The 15,632-nt window shown below is 44.7% G+C and overlaps 1 protein-coding gene across 1 annotated transcript in view; it reads left to right on the top strand.

The window, feature by feature from the left end:
- Positions 1–15,632, top strand: part of Kif6 (kinesin family member 6) — a 291,689-nt gene that overhangs the window by 95,430 nt on the left and 180,627 nt on the right. Inside the window, exons 8-10 of the mRNA XM_021149143.2 lie at positions 2,768–2,911; positions 3,834–3,920; positions 10,743–10,846. Coding sequence (XP_021004802.1) covers positions 2,768–2,911; positions 3,834–3,920; positions 10,743–10,846 — 335 coding nt within the window. The remainder of the gene's footprint in view (positions 1–2,767; positions 2,912–3,833; positions 3,921–10,742; positions 10,847–15,632) is intronic.

Consider the following 15,632-nt stretch of genomic DNA (forward strand, 5'->3'; position numbering starts at 1 on the left):
TAAATAAATCTTTCACAATAAGAAAAAAGCAAACCTCTTAATCCATTGAGTAGCCAAACTAATACCAGGCATAGTTTCTAGGCCCTAGAAGATATTACTGTGATACGAGGTGCCATCCTTTGTTACTAGTGGAGTAGTCTAGGAATATTCGCCATTGGATTTATATGTCAATTTCAAAGTAGAAGTAAACATTACACAACAAACACGGCAGCAACAGCAGCAGCAAACCCAAGGGGGCTGAAAAAGTGCCCAGACATTAGGAGCACAGCTGTTCTTCCAGAGAACCAGAGTACAGTTCCCAGCCTCTTGCAGGCACAACCTCCTCTCAATCCAGCTGCAGGGGATCCAGTGGCTTTAGCCTTCATGGGTACCTGTATTAGTGTACTTACACCCCACATGGACACACATACAGAAACCCACACCTGCACAGACTTTAAAGTTAAATAAATAACACAGAGCTCAGGCAATAGTTTGATCATTAAGTGCTTGCTGGAGAATCTGATTTTAAGCCCAGAAATCCATGTAAAAGGGGGTGGGGTTATGGTGAGAAAATTGTAATCTCTATATCTGGAAGGTGGAGACAAGTGGATCCCTGTGGCTCACTGGCCAGCCAGTCTAGCCTACTTGGTGAGTTCCAGGCCAGTGAGAGCCCTTGTCTGAAAGAAAGAAAGAAAGAAAGAAAGAAAGAAAGAAAGAAAGAAAGAAAGAAAGAAGGAAGGAAGGAAGGAAGGAAGGAAGGAAGGAAGGAAGGAAGGAGGGAGGAAAGAAAGAAAGAAAGAAAGAAAGAAAGAAAGAAAGAAAGAAAGAAAGAAAGAAAGAAAGAAAGAAAGAAAGAGGGAAGAGCTTTGAAAATATATTCTAGGAATTGTCCTGTGGCACGTGCACACACACACACACACACACACACACACACACACACAGGAGCATGCACACACATAGGCACACACACACATAGGCAAACACACACATAGGCAAACACACACACAGGCATACACACAAGTTCTATGACCCCTCTGCCCGCAGGGGCCTTTCATTGTCGGGCCCATTGCAAACCCAGGAGGAGCAAGGCCCCCTCTGCTTGCCCACATCACATTCCTTTTCTGGGTCACTCTTCATATCTGCCTCTGCTCCATGTGGTCTGGACCCCAAGAGTCCTGCTCAGGGTCCTCTCTCAAGAAAATGGGGCAGACGTCCACCAAGAGCAGACCCTTCTGAAGACTCTACCACACACTGAGTGCCTTGTGTTCAATAACTAGCCCAGAGATTCTCCTCTGATCTCTGTGTGTGTGCATGTGTGTGTGTGTGTGTGTGTGTGACACATGCATATGAGTGTGTGCGCGTGTGGAACCAGAGGCAGATATTGGGCATCTCTTTCTACCATTCTCCATCCTGCTGCCTTGAAACAGGGTATCTCACTGAAACAGAAGCTCACCATTTTGCTGGGCTCAGCTGGCTTGTAAGTGTGCTTCTGGGACCCCACCCCCCATCTCTAGACCCATCAGTATTGGGGTCATAGGCATGTATAGCTACATACAAGTTTTTACATGGGTGCTGGAGATTTGAACTCGTGCCCTCATGCTTGTGCAACAAGCACTCCTTCATACAGTCCTCTCTTCAGCCCCTCCCTCGTGACCTCAGCAACATCCCTCCAAGATAATCAGGCCTCCTAGTCCCGTATTTACGAGGAAACAGAAGCTAAGACACTTGTGATTTTCCTATGGCCGTACGAGGGGGAAAGCTGAATTCCGTCTCCACATCCTGGCTTCTTTCTTCTAGCACACGAAGCCTCATTTCCTCTAATTTTAAGAGCACAATCCCATTTTGGTGCTTAATTATTTCCTCTAGCAATTTTAGATCTTGTCATGGAGAGGATGTTAGGATGTCCATGCCAGTGGGGAGCACCCAGAGCCCATCCCAGCTCTAATAGGGATTAGATCTTTACTGGCCAAAGCAAACTAGAGCCTTCCTTTCAGATACGGTGATCAAGCCATGGGTGACCTAGGGACCAAGATGCTTTCCAGAGAAGCTCAGGATAAAATGAAAGAAGTCTGTTCTTATCTAACTTACGGATGAAGATGTATATAACACCAGGGAGTGGGGGATTGGCAGTCATCCTGTGGCTCTGAGGAGGCTAATCTCTACCACATGGAAGACAGTAGAGATAGGAGCAGAAACACTAACCTTCTGGGTCATTTATAACCTACATCTTTCCTTTTCCATCCCCTCTACTGAGACCAGCATCACTTACATTTTCCACAACTTGCAGCCAAAAAATGAGTTCATTAATATTTAATTTAATATCACCGAGAAGGTTTATAAGCATAATCTTTGTTACCCACACCAGTGTTCCCTAAAACAATAGTGAATATTAGCCTTCATCTTATGGAAGAGGTTCAAAGTTGAGAGGATAGTAAGACACTGAAGTGATGTCCCTAAGCAACCATGCTGCTTACTCTTCATGCAGCTGCCTTAGGAGGCTGAGAGAGTGTGTCTTGGAGCAGGAGTACAGAGAGGAGAGAGCCACTCAGTGTGGGTGCTGGGACTCAAACTCAGATCCTCTGGAAGAGCAGTCAGTGCTCTTCACCACTGAGCCATTTCTCCAGCCCGACTTGTGTCATTTTTTGCATTGAAAGCTCTTGTTAAAGATGACTGTTCTGTGCCCAAGTGCTGGGTGTCTTTTGTATTCTCACTATTGAAAGTCCACTGTCAGGTGTGCCTTCCCACCCGGTTAACACCGTCATCTGTGCACCCCACCCACTTCCCACAGGTCATCATTGCCCTTTCGGAAAAACACCGTACACACATCCCTTACAGGAACTCCATGATGACCAGCGTGCTGAGAGACAGTCTGGGAGGGAACTGCATGACCACCATGATTGCAACCCTGTCTTTGGAGAAGAGGAACATTGATGTATGCAGCCCTTCTCCCTGGAACTTAGTCTGGGTTTCTGTCGATGGGTGGTGAGGTGGAGTTGGGGGCCTGGGTGAGTCTGCATCTCTTGAACAGGGCTGACATATACCCTCAGAGGTAAATCCACCACCGTGGGGCTCACAGCCTTGGCTTCTTAGCTGGTGTCATAATTAACCCATGTGAGAACCAGCCTCGGGTAAGTGGCTTAAAGAAGCCATGTGTGCCAATCTCAGAATGCCTGATGGTAGAAACAAGAGAAGAAAGCCCTCAAGTGGTCTTGCTCAGCCTTGCCTGTCTGATGAGAGCTGGATAGCTCGGAGCTATCCTGAGATCTGGTCCTAGACTCTATCGGATGTTGGCATCCAGGATGCTATTCCTGGGATGCTGCCAAAGGACTTCCCTGGGTGGCTGTGGAGTCAGGGTCTTGTAAGAGTCAGCTTAACATTTTGGGTATAGACACTCTCCCAAGTAGGAAAATAAGACAGAAGGGTGCATCCTATGACAGCGCCAATCATTCATGGACAATGCAGTGAAACCCTCTCTTTGGTTCATTACGAATATCTACCTTATGGTCTTTCATGCTTGTGGATCAAGATCCCTGCTATGGTTAGGACTTTCATGTGAGGTCCAGCTATAACAGAGTCAAACACATACCAGTTGCCTCTTGGGATTCCAGGATTGCCTATAATTTGGGCATTTGTCATTTCCCTAAGTCAACCCCATTTTATAAAAAGATAGAAAATAGTATCCTAGGGCCAACCCTCCCCCCTTTTTAGGTACACTCACACTGTGTGTTGTTCCAGACATCTTACTCTTTAGGTAACTTTTCCTGATAATGTAAGTTAAGTTTTATCTGGAGAGAAAGGCCTTTCTGTGCCATCACATTTCTAAAAGCTTTTTGTGGTTTGTTTGTTTTCTTTAGGAGTCTATCTCCACCTGTAGATTTGCTCAGCGAGTGGCCCTAATTAAAAACGAAGCCATTCTCAACGAAGAGATTGATCCCAGGCTGGTAAGCAAATGCTTGGGTTTTGCGGCAGTGTGACTTATGTCACTCCAGCTGGCCTTAAACTTCATTTGCACGTGTGAATGACCTCAAACTTCTGATCTTCCTGCCATCTGATTGCTGGAACTGCAGCCATGCCCTACCTACCGAAGCTGGTCGGTGCGGTGCTAAGATAGAACCGAGGGCTTTGAGCATGCGGGGCAAGTGTTTTTACACACTAGGCTGCATCCCCAGCTCCAATAAAAATCTTAAGTTCTTAATCAGGCTTAAATAAACATATATACTTAACACAGATCTATATGACTAGCATAAGCTGGTTGTGGGGCACGGCTTTGTACTAATCCGTGTCCTAGGTATTGGTATGTATCCACTGAAGTAATTCTTGGCAACCTTATGATGAGATCTTCTGGCTGTCTCCATGGTGCACAAAATTGAGTCACAGGGTGTAAAATAAGTTGCTCATAGTCCTAGTGAGAGCAGGGAGCAGAGCCCAGATAGCCGGGCTCAAGAACATCTGCTTCATGACACAGTGTGGCTAGTCTTGAAGTCTTGGTAAGCAATGGCTAAGTATTACATTGGGAAAATATACCTATATTTACATTTAGATCTTAGCCGTTCACAAAACATCAGTTTTCCTTTGAGATGGAGTATCAAGTCGTCTTTCACACACCTGAGAGAGAGAGAGAGAGAGAGAGAGAGAGAGAGAGAGAGAGAGAGAGACTAAGTAGAAATATTTGGTACCACCATCTTGTCCCTTACTCTACAGTTTCCTAAAGGTTAGATTCCTGGAAAAATTGTCCGTTTTCTTGGCTTTATAAAAATAGTTCCTGCTTTATCAAAGTGACTTTTTATGCAAGGAAATCACAGATACATAATTCAGTTTTTCACCCTGAATATAATTTTCTTCCTCTGTGTTTTGTAAGTTCTCCACAAGGGGAAGGCAGCCCTTGGTCAGCTCAGGCTGGCATCCAAACTCTGATCAAATGTCTCTGATTCGTCAACTTCCATGATTAAGTTTGCATATGTTTGTGTCACTCAGCTCTTCTCATTCCTCTAGAAAATAAGCTCATATGGCCTTGCAATATGTAGAGTCTAAAACTGTGAAATCTCACTGACTTCATTTTCAAATTTCTCAGAAAAGAAATATGATCACTGATCACTGCCGTGTTCTGAATTCCTTCTTCTCAATTATCTGCCCCGTCCCTTGTCATTGCTCCACTGAAGGACAGAGGCAAAGGAAGGAAAAGGAATAATTGGGCTTTCTGGGTTGCTCTGCCAGCCTTGTCTGCCCTGATGGAGAACTCATTGGTGAAGCAGAAGCTTCCCTGCACCCACCTTGGTCAGACATCAGCATCACACAGAGTCCTGGGCAAGGGAATAGAACACAAAATCAGAGTCAAGAGGAATTGAACCCTCAGGAGATGCCTTCTGTCCCTTGCCCTCCTACATCCCAAGGTCATCACTGGGGCTGCCCCAGACCCCCCTGCATCCCTAGAGAATCACTGTGGCTCTACCTGTCCCCTCTGCATCCTTAGAGAATCACCGTGGCTATACCTGTCCTCTGTGTATCCCAAGAGCATTGCTGTGCAGAATGGAAAGGATCCTATTACCTAAGAGAAAAATTAGTTCCCAATTTATGGAAAACAAACATATAAGACATTAGAGGCATTCTTTACTTTCTTTAAATTGTGCTGAAGAGACTCTTCTTTGAAGGATCTGAAGGAAGAGGGCACCAGTGTGCGTTTGATGTTAGTCTGTGAGAGATTGAAAGCAGAAAGATCAGGAGCAAAAAGCTAATAGCTGATAATTGAAGCAATTGCGTTTCTTCCTACTGCTGACTGACATCTTAACTGCCAAGTGTGGCTTACTTGTCTCTGTAATAATGGCACCTAAAGCCACACACTGGTGTTTGTCATTTTAAAGTGTGAAGCTTGCATGAAACACAAGGGACAATCAAAAAATTAGTCCTAGGCAACAGGAGAAATGGCTTAGCAGTTAAGAGCATTCGTTGATATTGCAAAAGATCCGAGTTCAGTTCCTAGTACTCATGTCAGGTGACTCACAACTGTGGATAACTGTAGTGATAGAAACGGATACCCCAGGTATCCTCCAGTATGGCCACCTGCACTCACCTGCATCTGTTCTCACCTGCACCTGCTCTCACCTGAATCTGCTCTCACCTGCACCTGCTCTCACCTGCACCTGCTCTCACCTATACCTGCTCACACCTGCACCTGCTCTCACCTATACCTGCTCTCACCTGCACCTGCTCTCACCTGCACCTGCACTCACCTGCACCTGCTCTCACCTGAATCTGCTCTCACCTGCACCTGCTCTCACCTACACCTGCACTCACCTGCACCTGCTCTCACCTGCACCTGCTCTCACCTGCACCTGCTCTCACCTACACCTGCACTCACCTGCACATGCTCTCACCTGCACCTGCACTCACCTGCACCTGCTCTCACCAACACCTGCACTCGCCTGCACTCACCTGCACCTGCACTCACCTCCACCTGCTCTCACCTGCACCTGCTCTCACCTGCACCTCCTCTCACCTGCACCTGCTCTCACCTACACCTGCTCTCACCTGCACCTGCTCTCACCTACACCTGCACTCACCTGCACCTGCTCTCACCTGCACCTGCACTCACCTGCACCTGCCCAAACCTGTACATGCACACAGACACAGTTTCTAAAATAATAAAATTAATCTTTTAAAAACAAGTGTTCTAAAAGCCGCCCAAGATACAACCTGGTTGGGATTTCCTGTGTCTTACTCTCAGATGTTAATGGCAAATATGGTACCAAGACTGCATGATCAGAATCACCAAACACTGGCACTTCAGGGTGACCTGGTTATGAAAGGAACACAAGGTGGGCAGATTCTAAGATGACTGAACATGGGCCAGGATCTCTGCAGATGCCTCTAAGTCTACAAGCAACCTGTGGGGGGCATGGATTCAGTAATCTCAATCCGTGAAAACCAGATTTCTATTCAACAAAATACAAAAAGAATCCAATAGTCATTTTGGCTTAAAATGCCTTAGAAAATACAGAACCAGGAGATAGCTGGTTTGGTAACATGCTCACTCTGCAAGCACAAGGACCTGAGTTTGATCCCCATAACCCACATAAAGAAAGCTTTGGTGATGGCAGACATTGTGATGCCTGTGGTGGGGGCAGAGATAGGGTGATCCCTCGGGCATGTGCATCTCACACAGATCCACAGGCACAGGGACATAAAAGCTATAGCATCAGTATCAATTTAGGAAACAAAGTAAAACGAACCAGTTAGGTAGGTCTTATCCAAGGAGTTCTAGTCTCTTTGGCTTGGAGGTTTCTGACAGTGGTTTTTGACAGTAAGCCAGCAAGTAAAACCTATGACACTGTGCATGTAAATAAAACTCCTGGAGCACATGTCCAAAATACTACTGCAATTAGGAGGGACTGTTGGTCCTATTGATGCAGACAAGACAGCCTGAAGCTCACCTGTGTAGAATGCTGTAAGCATCTTCAGAACATGTTACCACAGGGTGAGAGGAGCTGAGGCTGCAGCTGTCCTTTAACCTGGACAAATGGTGTTGACAAGGTCAAGATCTCAGGGACATTGCACCAGAGATGTCTGCTTCCCTCCTTAACATAAAACCAGTGAAGAGGGAAGAATAAATCTATTCCTTGATATGGAGACAGCAGGGCAGCTGTCTGCGATATCCCAGACTATGGTAGGACAGATGGTACTGTCTTTGAAATATTTATTTTATTTTTAAGTATGTGTGTGTGTGTGTGTGTGTACAAGAGTACAGGTGTTCTCAAGAAGCCAGAGCAAGGCGTCAGATATCTTGGAACTGGGATTATAGGCAATTGCGGACCACCTACGTGGATTCTGGGAACTGAACTTAAGTTGTCTGAAAGTCTGATACACACACTTAATTTCTGAGCCAGCTCTCCAGCCCCACAACTAGTATTTTCTTGAGAATTTGAAAGCCTTACCCCTCCTTCACATAGGTTTGAACTTCACATGTACAAAACCCCCTTGATCAAAGCAAGATCTGTTTGTCTGTTTGTTGTTAAGTTCAATTTGAGACAAAGTCTCACTCTACATCCCTGGCTGCCCTGGAACTCACTCTGTAGATCAACTTGGCCTTCATGTCAAAGACACTCTACTCTACCACTTCCATCCTCCACCTCCTGAGAAGCAATCTCTAAGTAAAGAAGTGAGAGAATAACTTATTAGAAAGGGGCAGGGGAGGGACAGAGGGAGAAGGTCTAATATTTGCTTGGTTAGCTCGTTTTGTGGACTCGATTTTCAAAGACAGGTACAAATAGACTTTTTCTACCTTTTGACTAATACCTGAGGTGCTGTGCTGGAGAGTTTTATTTCACCTTGACATGAGCTAAAGTCATCTGAGTGGTGGGAACCTCCGTGAGATCAGGTGGGCTGTAGTGACATCTGTAAGGCATTTTATTAATTAGTGATTAACTGGAAGAGAGATGAAGTCCACTGTAGGTCCAGTGGTCCTGGGTTCTATAAGAAAGCAGGCTGAGCAAGCCATAAGGAACAAGCCAATAAGCATTACCCCTCCATGGCCTCTGCCTCCAGGTTCCTACCCTGTTTGAGTTACTGTCCTTTTTGCTTTTGATAATGTCATATGGAACTGTGAGTGAAATAAAGTCTTCCCTTCACAAGTTCTTTGGGCCATGGTGTTTTATCACAGCAATACTAACTCTAACTAGGACATGTGTATTTAGATCACATAGTGAAAGGGGCAGAGGACTTGTGGATACTCTAAGTAGAAGGGGGAATTATATTTCATAATTGTTGGCTTCTATTATATTGGAAAGAAACTTTATAAATGGATTATGGACAAATTTTTTTACCACTTTTTGATAAATACTTCTATGTAGACAGTAACATGATCTACAAGTATGGACAGGTGCTTTTCTTCTTTGCGGTGGCTCATTGGTCTAGCCAAGATGACCAAGTAGAGTTTTGAAGACATTCTTGTCTTACTTTTTCTACTGCTCATGCAAAAATAAAGGTTTGCTACAGCCTTTTGATTGACACTCTTCTGGCTTATAGGTGTTCACCTACCTAAAGCTTGAGTGAGTTGTTTCAACATGTAGATGAATTCTTGATATTATAAAGTACTATATTTAGAAAAAGATTTGGTGTGTGTGTGTGTGTGTGTGTGTGTGTGTGTACATATGAGTCCAGTATCCAGGGAGTCTGGAAGAGGGTGTACATGTGTGTGTGTATATATGTATGTGTGTGTGTATGTGTATATAATACAAATAAAACTAATGTATATGTATGCATATATTTATATACATCACTAATGTATATATATATTCATATTATATTAGTGATATCATTATCCTTAGCTTCCTGAGGTAAGTCCATCTGTATCACAATACTAAATACCCTATGAACTTGGTAAAAGAAACATGGGTAGTTGTATCCACCTTTGCTAGTTCTTGAAAACTGAAGTCACCAAAACTAACCAACCAATTAGCCAACTAAGTAAATATCAACTCTCCTCCATTCCTGTCATGCCTTCCCCTTTACAGTGCCACTGTCTACTAATTTGTGTACATGTGTGCACTCATGTGTGTTCATATGTGTACGCATGTGTACATGTGTGTGTATACACCCATGCATACCTTCCCAGAGGCCCAACAAGGACATGTTCTGTCCTATCATTTTCTGCTTTATGCCACTGAGATAGAGTTCTCCATTACCCTGCCATAGACTGGGGGCCAGCAAGCCTCAGCAACTGCTCAGTTCTGGTGTAGCGGATATCCGTGGCCATGACATCAGTTCTGAGTGTGTCATGAGAGACATGGAAGTCAGGTCCTCATGTTGGTGCAGAAAGCACTCCAACACACACACACACACACACACACACCTTTTTTGTGGAGACATAGTCTCTCCCTGGCCTGGAGTTCATTAAGCAGCTATCTGGCCACCAAACTCCAGGATCCACTCCCGAGCAGTAAGGTTACAGACACACACCACCACATCTAACTTTTCTTCCTCCCAGACACACCACCACGTCTAACTTTTCTTCCTCCTGGGTTCTGGGGATCACTCATGCATGCCCATGTGCAAAGGCAGGTACTATAATGACTGAGCCCTCTGCTCAGCCCTAGTACACTTTGATATATCCTGCCTTTGAATATTATATGCCTTTGAAAAGTCATGATGAATATAAGTGAGCTCAAATCATATGAGAGAGAGAAAAAAAGGTGCAATTACATGCAGTAATAGGACATTCATATAGTTTAGGGCATGCAAAGGGATAGTAGACATTATTTAAGGGAGCATGCATATGGAGAGAATGTATCACTGTGTACGGCAAGTATTTTGATAATTTCTAACTGCATTCTTGATACTCCAGAAAGGAAAAAAGGGGAAAAGAGAGCAAGGTCACAAGTTCCATTTATAATCACATGGTTTGTTTGTTTGTTTGTTTGTTTAAAAAACTAGTTCTAGAGTTCCTTGGACACAGTGTTAAAGTTGGAGTCAACAATGCCTTTTAGATTGTTCTCTATCCAGTTTTGTATCCTGACATAGTTAATGGTTTTAGTTAATTAATTGCCCACGTGTGCACACTTAGTACATACGTAGCATTCAGAGGACAAGTTGTGGGAGTCACTTCTCTTCTCACACTATATGGGTCCCAGGGATTGAACTCACATTGGCCCCTAACCATTGAGCCATCTTGCACACCCAATGGCTCACAACTCCCAAAGCTGCATTCACGCTGCCACTGAGGTCACAGTGTCCAGAAGTGTACATGCGCTCACACGCTTTTCCCTTCACAGATGATTGTTCGCTTGCAAAAGGAGATTGAAGACCTGAAGGCAGAGTTGGCCATGGCCACAGGAGAGCAGAGGACAGAGGCCCTCACGGAAGCAGAGCTCCTTCAGTAAGCGCAAGCAGTCTTCTCTCTTTTCCATTCTTGCCTAACTTAACTGTGCTGAGTCCCGTGTCCACCTCAGGGCACAGCTGGTGTCCTGGGAAGGTCAGACACTGCACCTAGGTGCCAGTGTAGAGAGATGGTTCTCCACAGGAACAGGGGCAAGGCTGGCAGGAACTCCACTGCCTGGGCCTTGAGGAAGTAAAGCCAGAACCCTGTGCAGCTGGGAAGGCCCGCCTCAGGCCAGCTGCTGAGACTGGGCTGCAGGCTGGCCACATCATCTCTCATTCCATCACATGTTCTCCTCTGTGATTCTAGATGGTTTGGGAAACATCCCTTGTCTTAAGCTGTACCATGCATGCTTCAGGCACCAGCATCTGCCATCTCTTCTTTTATACATGGCCCATTTGTTACAGTTCAAAAACTCACATTGGCGCACAAGCCAGCTATTGGGGCCTAGTGTTTCCACGCCAATGAAATAGGCAGCCATGTGGTACACCTTTGTTTACTCTCTGTGATCATGAGCTGGACAGATGGGCTCTGCTTCTGTGCAGTTTATTAAGGGTTCCAGTGATGGAGGTGAACAAGGCTTAGGAAGCAGTGTTGGACTCCATTTTCCAATAAATAATAGAGCTGAGCGGGGGAAGTGCCTAAGTCAGACAAGAGCTTGTCTAGCATGCATGGAGGCCTGGGTTCCTTCCCCTCTGGACAAACTGAGCATGGAGGTGCAGCTAGAATGGTTAAACTGGGATGTGGAGGCAGGAGGCTCAGGAGACAAGACCATCCTGGACTATTGTGAATTCACAGCCAGCCTGGAGATGCACGAGGCTGTGTATTTTATTTTATTTTATTTTATTTTATTTTTTATTAAAAATCAATTTTATACACTATATTCTGATCACAGTTTCCTCTCATATCTTCAAGACCCTCTCAACATTCACACCCACCCAAATCTGGCTCCTTTTTCCCCCTTCTCATTAAGAAACAGGCTCCTGTTCTGGTTTGTTTTATTTCATTACTATGTTCTCAGAGACAATGTCTATAAACAAACAAGCAAAAAAGGAGTTCATAAGATATTTGTAAAGAAATAGTGCCATATCACCCAACTCTATCACAACAGAGAACCGGTGAATAAAGAGGAAAGTGTCTCTTTAACGTTCTACGTACTGAGGCTGGTGTGACAGTTCAGCAGTTACAGATGCTTGCTGCCAAGTCTTATGACCTGAGTTTAATCCTGAGCTCACAGCATGGAAGAGAGAATGACAAAGAATGACTCTTGCAAGTTGTTCTTTGACTTCCACTTTATCACTGTGACACACACATGTACACACACAGGCAGGCACAAAGCACATAAACATACACAGGTGCGTGAGTGCGCGCACACACACACATACACGCACACATACACACACACACACACACAGTATGTTAAAAAATAATAAACTATTGGCTACCTGCCTGTGTGGTCTGGCAAATGCATAAAAAGCCTCCATCAAGCTCCCCCTCCTCTGGTAACATGCTCCCTAAGACTAGAGCAAAAACTTTAACACAACAGACTCCACAGCCTCCCTTACTGCACTACTGGATAGCATGTGTGAAATTAAAGTTAAACACATGGTTTAATAGCCATTAAGTTATTAATAGTTTATTTATTACAGTTGTTAAAAATTTCATGTCAGGAATGGAGAGTTGGATCAGCAGTTGAAAGGTTCCTAGATTGGTTCCCAGCCTCCACATGTCAGCTCACAACCATCTGTGACTCCAGCTCCAAGGGATCTGATGCCCTCTTCTGGCCTTTAAGAGCACTGTATACCTGAAGTGCACATACAGGCACAGAGAGACAAACACCAAATACATAAGGCAAAAAGAAACCAATAAAAATGATAATGTTGGGCTGGAGAGATGGCTCAATGGTTAAGAGCACTGTCTGCTCTTCCAGAGGTCCTGAGTTCAATTCTCAGCAACCCCATGGTGGCTCACAACCATCTGTCATGGGATCTGATGCCCTCTTCTGGTGTGTTTGAAGACAGTGACAGTGCACTCATATACATACAATAAATAAAAGTTAAAACAAAAACAGAAAACATTTAAAAATGATAGTGTTACTCTTTGAAATGACTCAATTTGTTTTTGACCCTGAGGAGGCCCTGTCACTCTGGTGCTCCTTCTCCTCAAAGAACGGATCGTGTTCTCTTACAAAGTGTCACCAGCATTTCAGCCAGCCAGGAAGACCAAACCCCAGTAGGCCTTGCAACAAAAGGGATCTAACATGGAGAAGAGAGTGTGCAAAGGACAGTACCACTGAGATGCTTAGCTGTTAGTGTGGCATCCTAGAGGTCAATAATGGTTGAAGCTGCGGGTACAGTGCGACGACGTGATTTAGTGGAGCATTCTTTATTGCAATAATGCCTGAAAGTCAACGTTAGGGTGGGGGAGTGGGGGGGTTATTTTTAGATCATACCTTCAAAATGTTCATGTTTCTGAGCCTGGGGTGAGATGGAGCATCATAGTGGAAGACCACATCAGAGCTTAGCTGCTTAGCACATGATCATGGCCAGCAAACAGGGGCATGGGGTCAGGGGCCAGGACAAGGCATAGTTCCCAAGGACCTTCTCCCTATGGCCCACCTTCTTCTAGCTGTGCCTTACTTCCTAAAGTCTTGAGCATTTCCCAAGATAGCACCGTGAGCTAGAGACCAAGGAGCCTGTGATGGTACTATTTTCACAACACAGCAGTGAGATCACCACGAACCAAGAGCTAGAGCTGCTCCATGGCTGCTAGAACCTGAAGAGCCTACCCATCTGCAAGGTGCCCTGTGCTAAAAACCACAGATGCTGTTAGAGGCAGACAGCCCTGCCTCCCTCTCATCCAGGTTCCTGTCTCCCATCAATGCCCAAATGGGCTGAACTTAGCCAGAAGCCAGTTGTTAGGCAAGTTGGGGAGTGCGGTTGCCTCTGATTCAGAATCAGGTAGGAGAAAAGTAGAAATCGGGTCTTAGGGCAACTTGTGAAATAAACAGTAGTGCTCTCTTGAATTCCTGTGCCACGGATGCTGCTTAGGAGGCTCAGCTGAAGGATGGGATTTTCCCTGTGATGGTTTTGGTATGTCAGACTCAGTACACCTCTAATGCACCAAACCTGGAGAATTACAGAACCGTTGTAAAAAAGCATATACATCTCTAGCCATACCTAAAATGAGGCTGAGATGCTAAGGGGCTAGTGGCTTAAAGAATCCCCGAGACAGTGCAAAATTGGAGCTAGGGTGGGCAAGCACATACACACACGTACACGGGCACACATACACACACTCAAACATACGCACACATACATGTGGACATTCACCCAAACACACACACACACACACACACACACATGCCCCAGTAATAATAATAATTAATAGTAAGCATTTTAAAGGAACAGGTTTCCACAGGCTGACACACAGTCATAGTGTAGAAAACATTTAGAAAACTTAAAAATATAGAAATGATCTTGAAGTTACCAGGGGAAACAAAAGCCAAGGGTCTGATTTGGAACAAATTTTCATCAGCAACTCTGGAAATAAGAACTAGTAGGGATTTTTAAGAAAGAAAAATGCACTTCCAATGTATTTTTAGATCTAGCAAAGTTAATAGTAAGAGTAGAGATGAAATAAGGGCATTTTATAGAAGTGCAACCTGGCTCCTTCCTTCCAGAGCGACCATGGCCTGTTACACCAGTGAAAGGAACACTGAAGTAAAGGGTAAGAAGCAATAAGGTTGTGCAAGTGTGTTTACAGCTTATCTGCGGCAGCCAGTGTCGTATAATATTTATATCACATCACTTAGTAACTCTCCATTTCTCCCATATATGAATCTGCCAATTTGAAAATCATCAAAGGGCTGGAGAAATGGCTCAGTTAAGAGTTCTTCCATTCTACTTACAAGACTTGAGTTCAGATCCCAGCACCCACACTAGGGCAGCTCACAAATGGCCATGGCTCCAGTTCCAAGGTATCTGATGCCCCCTGCTGGCCAGTGTGGGGCTTGTACAGAAACATGTGTATAAACACACACACACACACACACACACACACACAAACACACACACACACCACATAAAAGATTTTTAAAGCCCGAAAACCATAATCAAATATCCATTGCCAGAAGTTGGTAGATTGAAAAGAAATGAAATTTTGACAATAAATTAAAATACCAAAGGGCCTTCAGATCTTAGGTTGGTTTCTGCCAAACCAACAATGTCAGATATGCAAATGTCAATCTGCATGGACCCAGTAGAGAGGGTCTGTCTACAGGGCTGGCAGTCTTTTCTGTCTGTAACCAGTTCTTTCATTTACCTAATATTTGTTATTTATCTCAGGGATCACAAAAGTGCCACTGTGGGCTCCAAAAGCAAGGCAAAGACAAACAAAGCCCCAAGCTTGCTCTCAAGGGGCCCACATCTCAGGGGTGATGACAGACATGGACCCAAGGAACCATGACACGGTGTTTAAGTCCCATGAGAAAACATAAACAGGACACAGCGAAAACATGGAGATAGTAACGGCTGCTCATGAGCTCAGGAGTCTCACAGAACTAGGTCAAGTGCTATTGAGTGTAAACTTGGGCAGTTCCCAGGGGGATGGCCACTGTCCTTGGCGATCTCTGATCAGAGGCTCAGAACACCATGGCCACAGCCCCTATCTGCCAGCCCTATCTACCTTCTAAGCAAAGCCCCAGGATCATCCAGTGAATCGGGTACTTATCCATACCAACAGTACAATGACTCTGATAGGGACTTTGTCCTTGTTGTTCTGTGGC

This window comes from Mus caroli, chromosome 17, assembly GCF_900094665.2.
Source record: "Mus caroli chromosome 17, CAROLI_EIJ_v1.1, whole genome shotgun sequence".
Taxonomy (NCBI): Eukaryota; Metazoa; Chordata; class Mammalia; order Rodentia; family Muridae; genus Mus; species Mus caroli.